This window comes from Moschus berezovskii, chromosome 8 (genome assembly GCF_049115385.1).
Source record: "Moschus berezovskii isolate FMDL1 chromosome 8, NW_MosBer_1.0, whole genome shotgun sequence".
NCBI classification, from domain to species: Eukaryota; Metazoa; Chordata; class Mammalia; order Artiodactyla; family Moschidae; genus Moschus; species Moschus berezovskii.
In genome coordinates, this window is record NC_142467.1 from 52,989,462 (window position 1) to 53,005,583 (window position 16,122).

The 16,122-nt window shown below is 44.3% G+C and overlaps 1 protein-coding gene across 3 annotated transcripts in view; it reads left to right on the forward strand.

The window, feature by feature from the left end:
* Positions 1-16,122, forward strand: part of DPYSL3 (dihydropyrimidinase like 3) — a 121,281-nt gene that overhangs the window by 75,723 nt on the left and 29,436 nt on the right. For all 3 annotated transcript variants that reach the window (XM_055428829.2, XM_055428831.2, XM_055428830.2), the window contains 3 exons: positions 5,438-5,526; positions 11,530-11,714; positions 14,397-14,561. In XM_055428829.2, coding sequence (XP_055284804.1) covers positions 5,438-5,526; positions 11,530-11,714; positions 14,397-14,561 — 439 coding nt within the window. The remainder of the gene's footprint in view (positions 1-5,437; positions 5,527-11,529; positions 11,715-14,396; positions 14,562-16,122) is intronic.

Here is a 16,122-nt window from a genome sequence, read left to right on the forward strand (position 1 = left end):
CCATTTGGCATAAGGTTTACGGATTATTGGTACAGTAGCCTCAGGTGGGAAGCAGTCAGGAGCCAAGAGATGGAAGACGTCGATTTGCTTCCAACTGCAGCTAATCAACTCCGTCACTTGGAGAAAGTCATCTATCTCTCTGTGTAGATCTTCTATTTAGAAAATGGGAACAATAGTCCCTCCCCCGTAAGTTTCTTAATTCAAAGCATTTTATTAAAATTTAAAGTACTGTAAATAATGAGTAGAATAAACGGAACTAGTATTTATAGGTATTTACTACGTGTTAGCCGGAGAAGGCAATGGCAAGCCACTCCAGTACTATTGCCTAGAAAATCCCATGGATGGAGGAGCCTGGTAGGCTGCAGTCCACGGGGTCGCTAAGGGTCAGACACGACTGGGTGACTTCACTTTCACTTTTCACTTTCACACATTGGAGAAGGAAATGGCAACCCACTCCGGTGTTCTTGCCTGGAGAATCCCAGGGACGGGGGAACCTGGTGGGCTTCCGTCTATGGGGTCACACAGAGTCGGACACGACTGAAGTGACTCAGCAGCAGCAGCAGCACTACGTGTTAGCATGTTAGATATTTTATATATACATGTACACACATGCACTTTTCCCCCTTCATCCCCCTTAATTGCATTCTGGCAGCCACCCTGTGAGGTGAGCCTGGTGTTATTAATATTACCAGTGTGAGCTAATAAAACTGGGGTGCTGAGAGGTTAAGTCCTAACTCACAGTCTTAACTGTGTTAAGATCACAAACCTGGCTAGGTAGTCAGCCTGATTCCCCCAGTACTGGGAGGACCCCGCAGAGCCCAAGCTTGGCAGCTGGCATACCTGGAACCTGGCTGGGCTATAAGTGGGCTGCATTGAGTCCTGGTGGCCGTGCAGCGCCTGAGGCAGCCACAGTGTTTGGTGCTTCAGTCTCTAATTAGCTTCATCTTGGACTCCAAACACCCTCCAGGTTATTCCCATGTGCTCAAGAAGTGCCATCGTTCCTGATAGGTGTTAATGCATGAGAAATGTTGGTTGGCTCCCAGCTGCCAATGCAGGAGACATAAGAGATGCAGGTTCGATCCCTAGGTCAGAAAGATCCCCTGGAGAAGGAAATGGCAACCCACTCCAGTATTCTTGCCTGGAGAATCCCATGGACAGAGGAGCCTGGTGGGCTACCGTCCATAGGGTTACATAGAGGCAGACACCTGAAGTGACTTAGCACACACGCACGCATGCATTAACCACTTTAATAAAAGTTTGGGGGACAGGCTGAGGACCCCAGGAGCAGCATTTGCTTGAGCTCTGTGAGTTGTGGTTTTGATACTTCTTCTCTCCATGATAAAAAACAAATAATAATACTGTACTAAATAGAGCAGGGGTTTTGTTATTCCCATATCTGAAACCTGTGCAAGACCTCCACTTCATCTTTGTGCTCATTTAGATTTCTGATGATTGGGTCCAAATTTATTTCAATAGCATTTGAACAGTTTTGAATGATGCCATCTCAGTGATGTTAATTCCACTTGGGTCACCTCTTCCTATCCCTCTGATGTGCAAGGTGCCTGGGATAGCTTTTGCCCCCTTGTTGAGATTTGATGCTTACTGAAAGAAGTGATGATCCCCAGTGGCTGAGGACTGGATGTCCCGAGGCAGGAGAGGATGGTCATATTTCATGACGGGGCTTAGTTCAGGCAGTAACTGGCTCCTTTCCCCCAACCAGCTTATTTCAGCTCTTTGCTAGAAAGATAAAGAATATCAGAAAAGCACTGAGCTGTGAGAGGGAACTCTTACAGTTACCAAGATTATTGTTAGTGTGAAGCTCCTGCTGGAGAAGCTTCTGTCACCTTCACAGACACGCAAACTGTGTCTGGGGTGTGACTTGGTACTGGGCTGGCTGATGGCTGCCTAAGAGCCATTTATAGAGCTTATCAACTACAGATTTGTTGGCCTAGAGCAGGACCTGGAAATCTATACTTTTCTAATGTGCACCCTAGTTTGGGAAGTACAGTCGTAGGAGTGCCTCATAATTTTGCAATTACTGTTAAAACAGTAGATTACAGTAGACTTCGATTAAAATGTTTTTCCTTAAAAGCCCAATTTTCTGACAATTTCACATAATTTTCTGACTCAGATGGCCTTTCTATTCTTCTGATATAATACACCCTCCTGTGTCCCACCCTTCATCCATTTATTTGACCAATGTTTAACAGCTGTCTAAGATGGGTCCCAGCTGTCTAAGATAGGGTCACAAAGAGTCAGAGACGACTTAGTGACTGAACAACAAGAGATGGGCCCCAGGAAATGAGCTAAAAAGATCAAAAGACACACAGTTCTAAGCCCACAGGAGCCTGTGGTGTAGCCAGGAGACCATTAAACAGTAAATCAATTCTTGTAGAATAATATCATTGTTTCAGCTACAGTGGGAACACCTAAAATTTGCTGGAAAGTCAGGTAATACATCCTGGGGTAAAAACCCTTTGAGGCTTAACAAAAGAGAGGATGGTTGTCAATGGCAGGTGAACCTAGGAGACAGCAGAGAGAATAGCTTTGCAAAGGCTTGGTGGCCAGAGAGCCATAGGTGGCAAGAACTGTACATTCTTTGATTTGCCACCACGTATGTAGAGCTACGGAGAAGGCAGTGGCACCCCACTCCAGTACTCTTGCCTGGAAAATCCCATGGACGGAAGAGCCTCGTAGGTTGCAATCCATGGGGTCGCTAAGAGTCGGACATGACTGAGCGACTTCACTTTCACTTTTCACTTTCATGCATTGGAGACGGAAATGGCAACCCACTCCAGTGTTCTTGTCCGGAGAATCCCAGGGACGGGGGAGCCTGGTGGGCTGCCGTCTATGGGGTTACACAGGGTCGGACACAACTGAAGCGACTTAGCAGCTTAGCATGTAGAGCTAGTGGTAAAGAATCTGCGTGCCAATTCTGGGGACACCAGAGATGAGGGTTTAATCCCTGGGTCAGGAAGACGCCTGGAGGAGGGCATGGCAACCCACTCCAGTATTCTTGCCTAGAGAATTCCGGAGCCTGGTGGGCTACAATTCATGGGGTCGCAAAGAACTGAGTGACTAACACGCACACACACATTGATAACACATGATAGACACGAGGGTGGATATACTGACAGAGGGTTGCTCATGAGGGGCTTGGAGACTGTGTGTGGTGGGAGTTTGTATTTGACCTCATTAGTGCATTTTCTTTGCCACATATTAAGTTTTTTCTCAACATCTCATTGATGTGTATCTTAAAAAAAAAAAAATCCTTCCCCCAACAGTACAGCATGATGAAATTGCTTCTTCTCACGCAATACCTTGGAAGCAAGAGAGACTCAGAAATAATTGGCTACATCCCAGTGGAGCGCTAGCTTCAATCCTCATCTTCTGGCCCTGTTCGTAGTCTTTGATTTTGGAAGCCAGAAGCCAGCCTGTTTGTGGGGCGTCCTTCTCCACAAAGCCTATGTCCCTTTTGAAAGCCCTGTCTCACCAGTGTCATCGCATGTCCTCATCAGGTCCCTCTTTGATCCCGGAGTTCCCGCCACACTGATCTATTTCAGGTTTTCAAAGAAACACGACTTTTCCCCCACCACAGGGCCTTTGCACACACTGTTTGCTCTGTCTGCAGTTCTCCTCCGTTCCTAGCCTCTGTTTTAAAAGGCCCTGTGCCGTGCTGTGCTCAGTCACTTCAGTTGTGTCCGACTCTGTGTGACCCTATGGACTGTGACCAGCCAGCCTCCCCTATTCATGGGATTCCCCAAGAATACTGGAGTGGGTTGCCATTTGCTTCTCCAGGGAATCTTCCCCACCCAGGGATCCAACTGGTGTCTCTTAGGTCTAACCTGCAGTGCCAGATGGGTTGTTTACCACTGGTACCACTTGGAAAGCCCAAAAAACAGGGACAGGGGTGACGGCAAAGGTGGTCAAAAAAAAGCCCCATTCCCCTTTATTTGTGATGCTTGACACAATTTTACATTGTTTTACTTATTGTGGTGACTTTATTGCCGGACTTCTGCTTTAAGTTCCATCAAGCCAGGGACCTGGTGTGGCTCATTCACTGCCACATCCTTACCACTTATTTAATAATAAAAGGTTAAATACCTATTTATTTGCCGAGTGAGTGGATGTGTGAACGATGAGTGGATGAATGGATGGATGGATGGGTGTAGTTGAACTCTGAATGTTGAATTCGTAACAAACTACAGCCCACCATTGTTTTTCAGGCCGCAGTTCCACTCAGCCAGGCTCCTAAGAATTTTCTTCTCCCACATGAACCCAGCAAAGCTATGTCCATCCTTCATGCTGTGATCTAAGCTCCATTCATTTAATGGAATCTGTGATCTCTAAAGCTGACAGTGATTTGTTTCTCTCCTGACTTAGACATAAAATATATGTTTGTGTTTTGTTAATTACCTTGGAATGTCTGTGCTTTGTTTCCAGTTGGATCACTTACCCAACTTTCATTTAGTTATGACTTTAAAAAAAGACTTTTCTCATAAGAAAAGCAATTTTTTCATAAGAAAAGCAATAAAGAAGTATATTTCAGAGAATGTGAGAAATACTGAGTATAGTGTACTCAGTATACTGAGTGTACTCAGTTCATATATGAATCCTGCATAATTTCTCCTCCTTGGGTTATACATTCCACAGTTGGTGTGCATATGTGTGCATGTATGAGCCTCCCTGGGTGTTCATTGGAAGGACTGATGCTAAGGCTGAAACTCCAATACTTTGGCCATCTCATGCGAAGAGTTGACTCACTGGAAAAGACTCTGATGCTGGGAGGGATTGGAGGCAGGAGCAGAGGGGGACGACAGAGAATGAGATGGCTGGATGGCATCACCAACTCGATGGACATGAGTTTGAGTGAACTCCGGGAGTTGGTGATGGACAGGGAGGCCTGGCGTGCTGTGATTCATGGGGTCGCAAAGAGTCAGAAACGACTGAGTGACTGAACTGAACTGAACTGATAAGCCTCCCGAATTTTAAACCTAACATGATCCCCTGTCATAAAGACTTTTCAAGGCTATTTCATTGTATGCCTGACCCTAAGTTCCGTTTTTGAGACTTACTATTGAGTGCCAATAGAACACCAGACGGGATGCTAGACACGGAGGTAAATGTTATCCTACTTAGTGTTATTTAGTGCTTTTTGGAAAGAGATAATATAAAGAGTAGCTACGTTTCTAAGTGGCTGTGTTAGGTTGCAGAAGGAAGAAGTGAAACTCAGAATAATTTGAGTTAGGGTTAAACAAGAAAGATTGGATCCTCAAGAGACACAGCCACTCAAATACTGAGTGCACTGAACTCACAGGCGTCTTAAGACAGTGGTTCCTGCTAAACCTCTGAAACAAGGACTTGGGAGAACCTTGGAAGACCACTCTTCTCTGAAATCCTAGCTGTAAGAATGACTCCTGTTTTCCTTCTTTTCTAGAGTGACCGTCTTCTGATCAAGGGAGGCAGAATCGTCAACGATGATCAATCCTTTTATGCTGATATTTACATGGAAGATGGCTTAATAAAGTATGTATATAGGACCCTTCGCTTTATCTTTTATGAACTTTCTTCACTAGAGACTCAGAAAGAAACTTGCTTCTTTTGCTTAGTAGACCAGTGCTTCTGTGTATTTCATTTCTCCTTCTCTTTAAAAATGAATCTTTCATTTAGCCCTTCAGTCTGGATAATCCCTTTAAAATTGGATTTTAAACTAGCTGTAGTTCCCTTGGATCGCATGAATGAAGTGAGAAATCTGAATTTAATCACCCAAATGATGCTCCAGGCCCCTTTGGGTAAGCTGCATTGATGGGCACTCTATGTTTTGTGGAGAAGTGGGTGATGTGACCATTGTCCTTAAGATCATTGAAAAACTCTACAAATTACAGTTCCCTGAAAAGATAAGGCCTAGTATAATAGGTCCATTCCCTTCTTTAGGGGATCTTCCTGACCTAGGGATTGAACCCAGTTCTCCTGCATGCAGGCAGATTCTTTATCTGAGCTAACAGGGAAGCTCCATAATAAGTACCAAAGGAATTCAGGTAAAAATAAGTAATTTAGAAGTGCACGAATGGAGAAATCCCTTCAGAGGAAAGTTTTGAAGTGGAGAGGGCATTTAAACTGAACGTTGACTTAGGAAGGACTTCAAAGGTTTTGAGGTGGAGAGGGCATTTAAACCGAACCTTGACTTAGGTAGGACTTGGTTGGGCAGTGCACAGATAGGGCAAACATTTCAGGCCAAGTTTCCCTGTACACACTTCAGGGATATGTAATTACTTTACAGATTGGTTTGCTATTGGATTCTTGAAAGCAGCATAGCCAGATAACCTTTATGTGCAACTTCCTTAAATAGTGATCTTTTAAAAAGGATTTGAGCTATACATAGCCTTTCATCACATAAAGCAGTCTGCTTCCCCACACTGATAAGACATAGTTTAGAACTAGTGTATCCAGCCCACCAAATGAGCCATCCATGGCCTCAAACAGTTTTATTTTTATATTATTCAGCTTCGTTGGCTATCTTTAAGATTCTGGTTATAGATTGCTTACTTATCTTTGAAAACTTGGCTTAGATAAAACTTTCTGTGGGTGGGCATTCCTTATCAGCCCCTAAATCTAAGCTAGTTTTCCCTTTGATGAGTTTTTTTTTAAGGTTGCCTTTTTTTTTTTTAATGTGGACCATTTTTAAGAGTCTGCATTGAATTTGTTATGGTATTGCTTCTGTTTTATGTTTGGTTTTTTGGCTCTGAGACATGTGGATCTTAGCTCCCCAATGAGGGATTAAACCCACACCACCTGCATTGGAAGACAGAATCTTAACCACTGGATCACCAGGGAAGTCCCTTGATAAGTTTTAAAAATACCCCATGCTTTTATCATTCATAGCAATTCTGACACTATTAGGTCCCCTTGAGAGCAAGCACCATATTGGGTTCTTCAGTGTATCTACAGCCCTTAACACAGTACTTGATACATACAGATTTTTGTAAGAGCTGCCTTTGATTGAGTATATATCATAGTGTGTGCCAGGCATTAGAGTAAATGCTTTACAGGTCTCATCTCATTTAATCTGCCAGCAATTCTATGAAGTAGGTACTCTTATTACCCTCTTTTTCAGAGGAGGATAGAGAAGAAAGAGGAACAGAGAGAGTAAATAGCTTGCTAAAGATCAACATATTAATTCATTGAATGAATGAACAAATGCAAGAATGAAGATGTTCACAGTAGCTTTGCCGATCTACATACATTTTCATAATAGAAGTAGGAAAAATGGTGTTATTAGACAAGTCAACTGATGTAAAAATTACTTTCTTCAAGATATAAGCCACAATTAATTTTGTATTTTTCTCTTACTAAAAAATTATTATGTGTCGTCTGCTCTCTTTGCAGCAAATGTGTTCCCTCATTTAGAGATTTTCAGAGTTAGAAAAAAAGTCAGTGCCTCATGCTTCTTCATTCCAGAGCTCATGGCAGGCATCATTGATTGATCATGGAACTTTTCATGGTTGACCCTTAAACACAGGCCCTGAATCCTTCTTTGTGCAGTGATTCAGGCATCTACTACCATAGTTGAATATATAGACTGAATCTTCTTTGCATTCAGGCATCTACTACCATAGTTGAATATATAGACTGAATCTTCTTTGCATTCAGGCATCTACTACCATAGTTGAATATATAGACTGAATCTTCTTTGCATTCAGGCATCTACTACCATATTTGAATATATAGACTGAATCTTCTTTGCCTTCACTATTAAAATAGACCAGAAGGCCACTTGCCAAAACATTATAGAAGGAATTTAACCATCCAACGTGTGTGTTGGTGGTGGAGAGAAGGGTGTATAAACATGATATTCATCTAATCCTATAATTCAGTATGTCTTTAGCAACTTTCTTAACCCACAGAAATAATTCCTTTCAGTTTTTACAGAGTTGTGTGCCTGTGTGGGTTGATGGAGTGCCTACTGTGTGCAAAGCAGCTGTCTCAAGCCATGGACCTATATTGTGTCACATGCCATGGTAGATGTCACTGGAAACCAAATCAATTCTCTTCCCCCAGGGACCTGACAATCTTTTAGGGGAAATGATATGTCTGTCCATACAAAGCACATGACATTACCCAATAATATCAATGTGTGTGTGTGTCCACAGTCACTCAGTCATATGCAACTCTTTATGACCTCATGGACTGTAGCCCGCCAGGCTCCTCTGTCCATGGGATTTCCCAGCAAGAATACTGGAGTGTTTTGCCCTTTCCTTCTCCAGGGAATCTTCCCAATTCAGGAATGGAACCCACATCTCCTGCATTGGCAGGCGGATTCTTTACCACTGAGCTACCAGAAAAGCCCAATAATATCAATATCAAGCATTAAATTAGTAGAATAGATGAGATCCAGAGGAATAAGAGGACTATGTGAGATTATAACATTATAACTATAATGTTATAACTTTATAACAGCTGATATTTATTGAATTTTTATGTGCTTCACAGGGTTCTATGGGCTTAATACAGATTAACATTTAATCTATACAATAGACCTATGGAGAAGGCTTTTTTTAAAAAAAATTACATCTTACAGGTGAAGGAATTGAGACATGGTGAAGGAATTGAGACATGGTGAGGTTAAATTCAGTTCAGTTCAGTCGCTTAGTCATGTCCGACTCTCCTCGACCCCATGAACCACAGCATGCCAGGCCTCCCTGTCCATCACCAACTCCCCGGAGTTCACTCAAACTCATGTCCAGTCCATCGAGTCGGTGATGCCATCCAGCCATCTCATTCTCTGTCGTCTCCGTCTCCTCCTACCCCCAATCCCTCCTAGCATCAGACTCTTTTCCAGTGAGTCAACTTGTCGCATGAGGTGGCCAAAGTATTGGAGTTTCAGCTTTAGCATAAGTCCTTCCAATGAACACCCAGGATTGATCTCCTTTAGAATGGACTGGTTGGATTTCCTTGCAGTCCAAGGGACTGTCAGGAGTCTTCTTCAGCACCACAGTTCAAAAGCATCAATTCTTCGGTGATCAGCTTTCTTCACAGTCCAACTCTCACATCCATACATGACCACGGGAAAAACCATAGCCTTGACTAGACGGACCTTGGTTGGCAAAGTAATGTCTCTGCTTTTTAATACACTATCTAGGTTGGTTAAGTTACTTGCCCTAAATCATAAAGTGAGCATTAGCAGAGCCGCAATTGTGAATCCAGGGGAACCCATATGCAGAGCAGCCACGCTCTTTAGTACTAGACCTGTCAGTAGAAACTTGACCAAGGAGGGGAGATGGAAGCTAAGCCTTCAAGGACTAATATGACCTTGATTGGCTCAGTGGAGAAAAGTGGGGGAAAGCATTCCTATTTGAGACTAGGTAAAATCCCATGCAGTCTATGGGGTCGCTAAAGGTCAGACATGACTGAGCGACTTCACTTTCACTTTTCACTTTCACACATTGGAGAAGGAAATGGCAACCCACTCCAGTGTTCTTGCCTGGAGAATCCCAGGGATGGGGAAGCCTGGTGGGCTGCCGTCTGTGGGGTCACACAGAGTTGGACACGACTAAAGTGACTTAGCAGCAGTAGCAGCAGCAGCATTATACCAGTTGTCAAAAATGGGTGGAAACATGCCTACATAGACACACCCAAAAGAGGCACCTCTTGCTGCTCTTGGTTCTCAATTCCCCAGAGGTGGGGCAGTGAGGGAGGGAAATGGGAACACATCGGCCAGTATCTGGACTAGAATGGAATTACCATCAAGGCTGCATTTTTTCCACAGTGTGTTTTGAATTGTGGTGACTCTGGAATGGCCCAGTGGTGATGTGGTAAGGGTGAAATCTTAGGGATGTTGGAAAGCTTAATTTTGGTTGTAGAACTTACATTTTGTCAAACCAGTGGAAGACTTCTTACTACCCCAAGAGAATGTCTTTCTTGGCTGGGTATAAGCAAAAGTAAAAAGTGTTCATGCCACTGGCAGTGGGTACATGTGTCTGCAAGGTAGGAGATGGTTCATAATAATGTAGATCCTCATGAGTCTTAAGTCTGCCTGGAATTAACTGGATGTTTATATCAAAGATGTGAACTGAGCAACACTGTTGGTCTATGAGGTTACATTGTGCTAAGGGTAGTTGTATTTGTCACGTGTCTGGTATAGTGTGTGCTTGGCCTACTCATTGGCTTCCTCCCCACGCCAGTTTCTCCCTCTCTGCTTCCCTGAGATGCTCTGAAGCTTCTTGGGTGAAGCTGTGTCTGGTGAAGGCTATCATAGTCCACTTCCTTGGCTTGAAGCTTCTTCTGAGCTGCTGACCACAGAAGCAGCTGGTGTAGGCATTTGCATCTTTGGCTTCCTCTTTGAGAATCTGCCATTGGTTGTGACTGATTGACGAGCTATCAGGGAAGGATGGACTTGGGAGTGAGAATGGACTTGGGAATGCCCTTGACATATTCCATTTGTCGTTAGGAGCACAGACGAACCCATTTAGATAGCAAAGTTCATGCACCTGTTATTTAAAATGATTCTTTACCACCTCCTTCAGTCTCTTCTAGCAGTTCATTATTTTACAGCTGTTCAATCCTTCTGCAAATGTTCTTCCTGACCCTTAAATAAAGAGCTAAACGAAAATAAAAACACTGGACTTCCCTGGTAGCTCAGCTAGTAAAGAATCTTCCTGCAATGCAGGAGGCCCTGGTTTGATTCCTGGGTCAGGAACATCTCCTGGAGAAGGGATAGGCTACCCACTCCAGTATTCTTGGGCTTTCTTGTGGCTCAGATGGTAAAGAATCTGCCTGCAATGTGGGAGACCTGGGTTTGATCCCTGGGTTGAGAAGATCCCCTGGAGGAGGGCATGGCAATCCACTCCAGTATTCTTGCCTGGAGAATCCCCATGGACAGAGGAGCCTGGTGTGCTGCAGCACATGGTGTTGCAAAGAGTTCGACATGACTGAGTGACTAAGCACACACAATAAAAACATTTATTAAAATATTTATTACACACCCTATATTCCAGCCACAGTCAGACCCTTGGGGTGACAGTACTAAGCCAGGACACATGGTCTCACCAAACACCATACTGGATTGTTTTATGTCTATAAAAATTGTTTTCTGGATGGAGCTAGAGATTATCATACTAAGCGAAGTAAGTCAGACAGAGAAAGACAAATACCATATGATATCACTTGTATGTGGGATCTAAAAAATGATACAAACGAACTTATTTACAGAACAGAATCTGACTCACAGACAGAAAACAAACTTATGGTTACCAAAGGGAAAGAGCGGAAGGGATAAATTAGGAATTGGGATTAACAGATACACACTACTATGTGTAAAAGAGAAAAACAACAAGGTCCTGCCAGTTAGGACATATTCATTGTCTTATAAGAAAAAACATTTTATTATTTGTTTCTAGATTGCTAAGCTGGTGAATCACTTGGAAAGATTACTTTGATAAACATAGGTTACAACATTTAAAATCCTTATAATACTATGTTTGTCTTGGAAGTCCTTCTTTTAAATTGCTGGTTGTTTCCCTGTCTCACCAGGCAAATTGGAGACAATCTGATCGTCCCTGGAGGAGTGAAGACCATCGAGGCCAATGGGAAGATGGTGATCCCTGGAGGCATCGATGTCCACACTCACTTCCAGATGCCATACAAGGGGATGACCACAGTGGATGACTTCTTCCAAGGGACCAAGGCTGCCTTAGCGGGGGGCACCACCATGATCAGTAAGTCCCGCAAATTTACACACTCGTGGAAAGCATGCCAGTGGTCCTAAGAAGTGAGAGTTGAACTAACCACAGTGCTCTCTGATGGTAACTCATATACTTCCCCTCAATTCAGCGAATAGACTTTCTGCCTGATGGGACCTGAGAAAAGCTGGTTATAGAGAGGACACTGGCAGCTTCTGTAACCGCATAAGGAGAGGCAGGAGGCTCATCACCTTGAAAGCACCATACTCTCTGTCTGCCTTAGAGAAGGGGCTGAGTATGCCATGGGTGGGGAATCAGCACTTAGCATCTCTGGGCCAGACCCTGGGGAAAGGACTTGAAAAGCTGTGGACCTTGGGCAAAAGGTGATCTCAGAACTTCCTGCTTGGGTGTGAGGCAGGAGGGTCAGAAGGTATGAGCAGAGCAGTGCAAACATGGCTGGGAAGTATCCCAGAGAGAATGACAGTGAGACAGGCAGTTCTTGAGAACTTAGGAGGCTTCAGTGTTAATGTTATTTGGTCTGTGCTGTATTGTGACCAATTCATAGCTTTAAGATTGGGCAAGCCGGGGAGTTGTTTCCCTTATTTTGTTTTTCTGGCGACTTTTGCAATTCCAAAGAAACCTAGGAAGTTGCATGCCGTTGGATTACTAAAGAGATAGCATTCCAGGGCACTCCTTCCTGTCCCAAAGAAGTTCCAGTGAACTGGCCCCCAGCCCAGCCCTGGCCCCCAGCTTGGTCAGCAAGAGCACTGTTACCACCCAAGAAATATACATCCACCCAAGAAGTCAGAATAACCTGAGTCGTAGACTTAATCACTGTCTTTTGCTTCCTTTCTATGGGAGCAGCAGTAGAGTTCGGCTTCAGCTAGGGGTGTAGGAAAATGGCATCAGGGCCATAAAAGGTGCATTTCTGGGAGCCTGAAGCCTCTGTCCAGCCAGAGGAAAGAAGCCAGCCGAGTTCTCAGCAGCTGCCTGCCTACAAAGGCTCTGGTGCTGGTCCAGACACAATAACACAGCTCCAGGCCTCTGCTTTCAGATAAGTGCACTTGGGCTGCCTCTGCTAGAAGGCTGAGGAAATGAGTGATCTTGGCCTGGCTTTCTGCCAGATATCTGGCCGAGGAGCTGGACCTGTTCAGAGTCCTAGACATATTCATTAGGCTTGGGCTTCTGCATTAGGCAGGGAGCAGGAGGAGAGTCAGAGCTTCACATGAAAAGAGAGGAAAGCATGTGAGAATCACAGAAGTGTCTGTGTCCTTTCTAGATAATTAAACACCCTAGGTATGCAAAAAAAACCCACATAAGTCTCACCTCACTGTCACAGTTTGGCTGTATTAGTTTTTCCGTTAAACAAAGATAGGATTGTAATAAACATACTGTGTTAGCCTTCTGCTCACTAGTTAATATGTCATGGGTGTCTTTCCATTCATTTATTTTTATTCTACTGAATTTTAAATGGACTGATGACATCCATTTTATGAAGGTATCACGATTTATGTATTTAACTAAACTTCACTATTGTAAAACTTTGTTTCCAGCTTTTCACTTGCATCAATATGTGAATAGTGGCAAATATCCCAAGGACCCAGGTTTTGTGTTCAGGCATATTTATTTCCTGAAGGATAATTCTTAGGCACAGGAATAATTGTTGAGTTTAAGGTATGAAAAACGTCAAGGATTTTGAGACACATTTCGAAATTGTTCTTAGGAAAGTTGTTCCACTTCATAGTTTCTCTCAACTCACGTGGGGAGCAATTAAAGTGTAACATTTGTCTTACCCTTACCAACGTTACTGGTGTAAATGTTATTCTTTTTAAAAATATTGTCCACTGTGGCAGGTACTGCAAGAGTAGGTTTGGGTCTCAGAGAAACTGTATTCTTTTTCTTTATCTGTTTATTTAGCTTAGTTAGGCACTTGGGACCTTCCTTGCGGCACAGACTCTCCTGGTGGCGTGCGGGCTCACTAGTTGCAGTGTGCAGGCTCAGTTGCTCTATGGCATGTGGGATTTTAGTTCCCCAACAAAGGATCAAACCCGTGTTCCCTGCATTGAGAGGTGGATTCTTAACCCACTGGACCACCAGGGAAGTCCCAGAAACCGTATCTTGGATGAGAAGTTTGCATGAAAATACGATCTGTGGGCTAAGCATCAGGTTCACTTACCTGACACCAGCTCTTTCCTACAGGAGTAGGCATGAAAATGTCACTGTCTTGTGACCTGACATAACTTTAAAGACCCTCCTTCTGCCCTTAGAAGGAAGGAGTCCAACTTTGATCACCACCAGTAACTCCCACAGTTACTGGTAATAATGGCACATAGTAGGAGCTCATCAGTTGATAGCTAACATTTATCGAGCACTTACTGTGTGCCAGGCATCATGTGAAGCCCTTTCCATGCTTTTTCCCATTTAATCTCTTCACAGACTTAGAGGGAAGGCAGTGGTATCCCCATCCCCCACTCCACATTGAAGGATGAGAGAACCAAAGTTTAGAGAAGCTAGTCATTTGCCCAGGATCGCATAGCTAAGTAACGGTTGAATCATCAGCAACCACCATTGAAACCACCCAGGACCCCTTTCTGAGGTTAACCCTATGCTCAAGAGATAGAGACTGTGCTGTCGTAGCTAAGCAAACAGAACAGATCTCTACAGAGGGACCCAAAGGCTGTGTTGGTGAGTCGCCCATGTGGGGCCTCTCTTGTCCAGTTGACCATGTGGTGCCCGAGCCCGAGTCCAGCCTGACGGAGGCTTATGAGAAGTGGCGGGAGTGGGCCGATGGCAAGAGCTGCTGCGACTACTCCTTACATGTGGACATCACCCACTGGAACGACAGCGTCAAGCAGGAGGTGCAGGGCCTCATCAAGGACAAAGGTGAGTGTGGACACACCCTCCTCCCTTCCCCCCTGTCTGTCCTTCTCATGCTCTCCACTCCCTAGGTTGCAGGGAACCTTGAGCATGAATGCTGGATGGAGTGGTACTTCTATGAACCAGGCACTTTATGCCATCCTACTTATTCCTTACAGGATCCCCGTGAGATAGGAATCATTATCTTTACAAATGGAGAACCTGGGGTTCAGAATAAGTAGCCCAGGATCATAGAGCTGGTAAGCAGTAGATCTCCCCAAAGTCCATTCTTTGTATCCCCATGCAATACTGCCATTGTACAGATGGAGAAACTGAGGTCAGGAGAGGTGACAACTTGTACATATGCACTCAGAAACTGAGAAATTTTTAACGTCTATCATTTTTAGTCTGAATATCCAAACATTACTCTTATACAGCAGTAGCATCCTCAGAAAAGGCTAAGACATTTCTGGGAACAAAGATGTGTTCATAGGAGCTTAAATCATGTGTATGTGTGTGTTCGTATGTGTGTGTGTGTTCATGTCCTCTCCATGAGTATGTGATGTAGCTCCCATTGTCTGTTTAGACTCTTCTTTGTTCTGCTGGTCAGCTGTTTCACACATGCACCAAACCCCGTACATGCCCACACACTTGCAATGTACTGGGCATCCTAAGCGGGGCTGGAGGACCTGCGGGAGTAGGAGGAATGGCCTCTGCTGAATAGCCAGGGCAGAAGGAAGCAGACCCGTGCAGAGTGATGGGATAAATGCCACAAGATGCAGAAGATTGTTGTAAGAGTAATGGTATAAGACCAATTATAATATGTCTTGTGCTAAGTCCTCGTACTATGATACTGGTACTAATACTAATATTATAAAAAAATGATAATTTTATAATACAGTTATCAGCGATCAGTCTGGATGCGAAGGCCAGGAGTGCAGTGGAAGGCAGTGTGCTGGGGTGAGGGGAAGGAATGACCTCTCAAGGAAGGAGCGCTCCATCCACTTCCCCTCCCACCCTTAAACTCTGCCCAGTCCTCACTGATTCAGAGGTGACGTTAGCCTCTTCCCACTCTTGTGTCTCCTTCCACACTGTGCATCTCAACTAGGGTAGAAAAGTGGATGGATTTAATACTCCCGAGGCTTGTGAGAAGGGTCGTGTTGGGAAAACTGCCCTGAGCTGTATTCCTCTGGGTGGGGAAGTTCTCAGATTATAGTCTGCTTTTGGCCTGGAGCACTGTGGGCTGAAGTGACCCTCATGGTTGGAGGCCAAAGTTACTCTCCTTTCCTCAGAGTGACTCTCTGTTCCCCAGTCCTACCTATTTCTTTAAAATAATCCAACCAGTCCATTCTAAAGGAGATCAGTCCTGGGTGTTCACTGAAAGGACTGATGCTAAAGCTGAAACTCCAATACTTTGGCCACCTCATGCGTCGAGTTGACTCACTGGAAAAGACTCTGATGCTAGGAAGGATTGGGGGCGGGAGGAGACAGGGACGACAGAGAATGAGATGGCTGGATGGCATCACCGACTCGATGGACATGAGTTTGAGTGAACTCTGGGAGTTGGTGATAGACAGGGAGGCCTGGC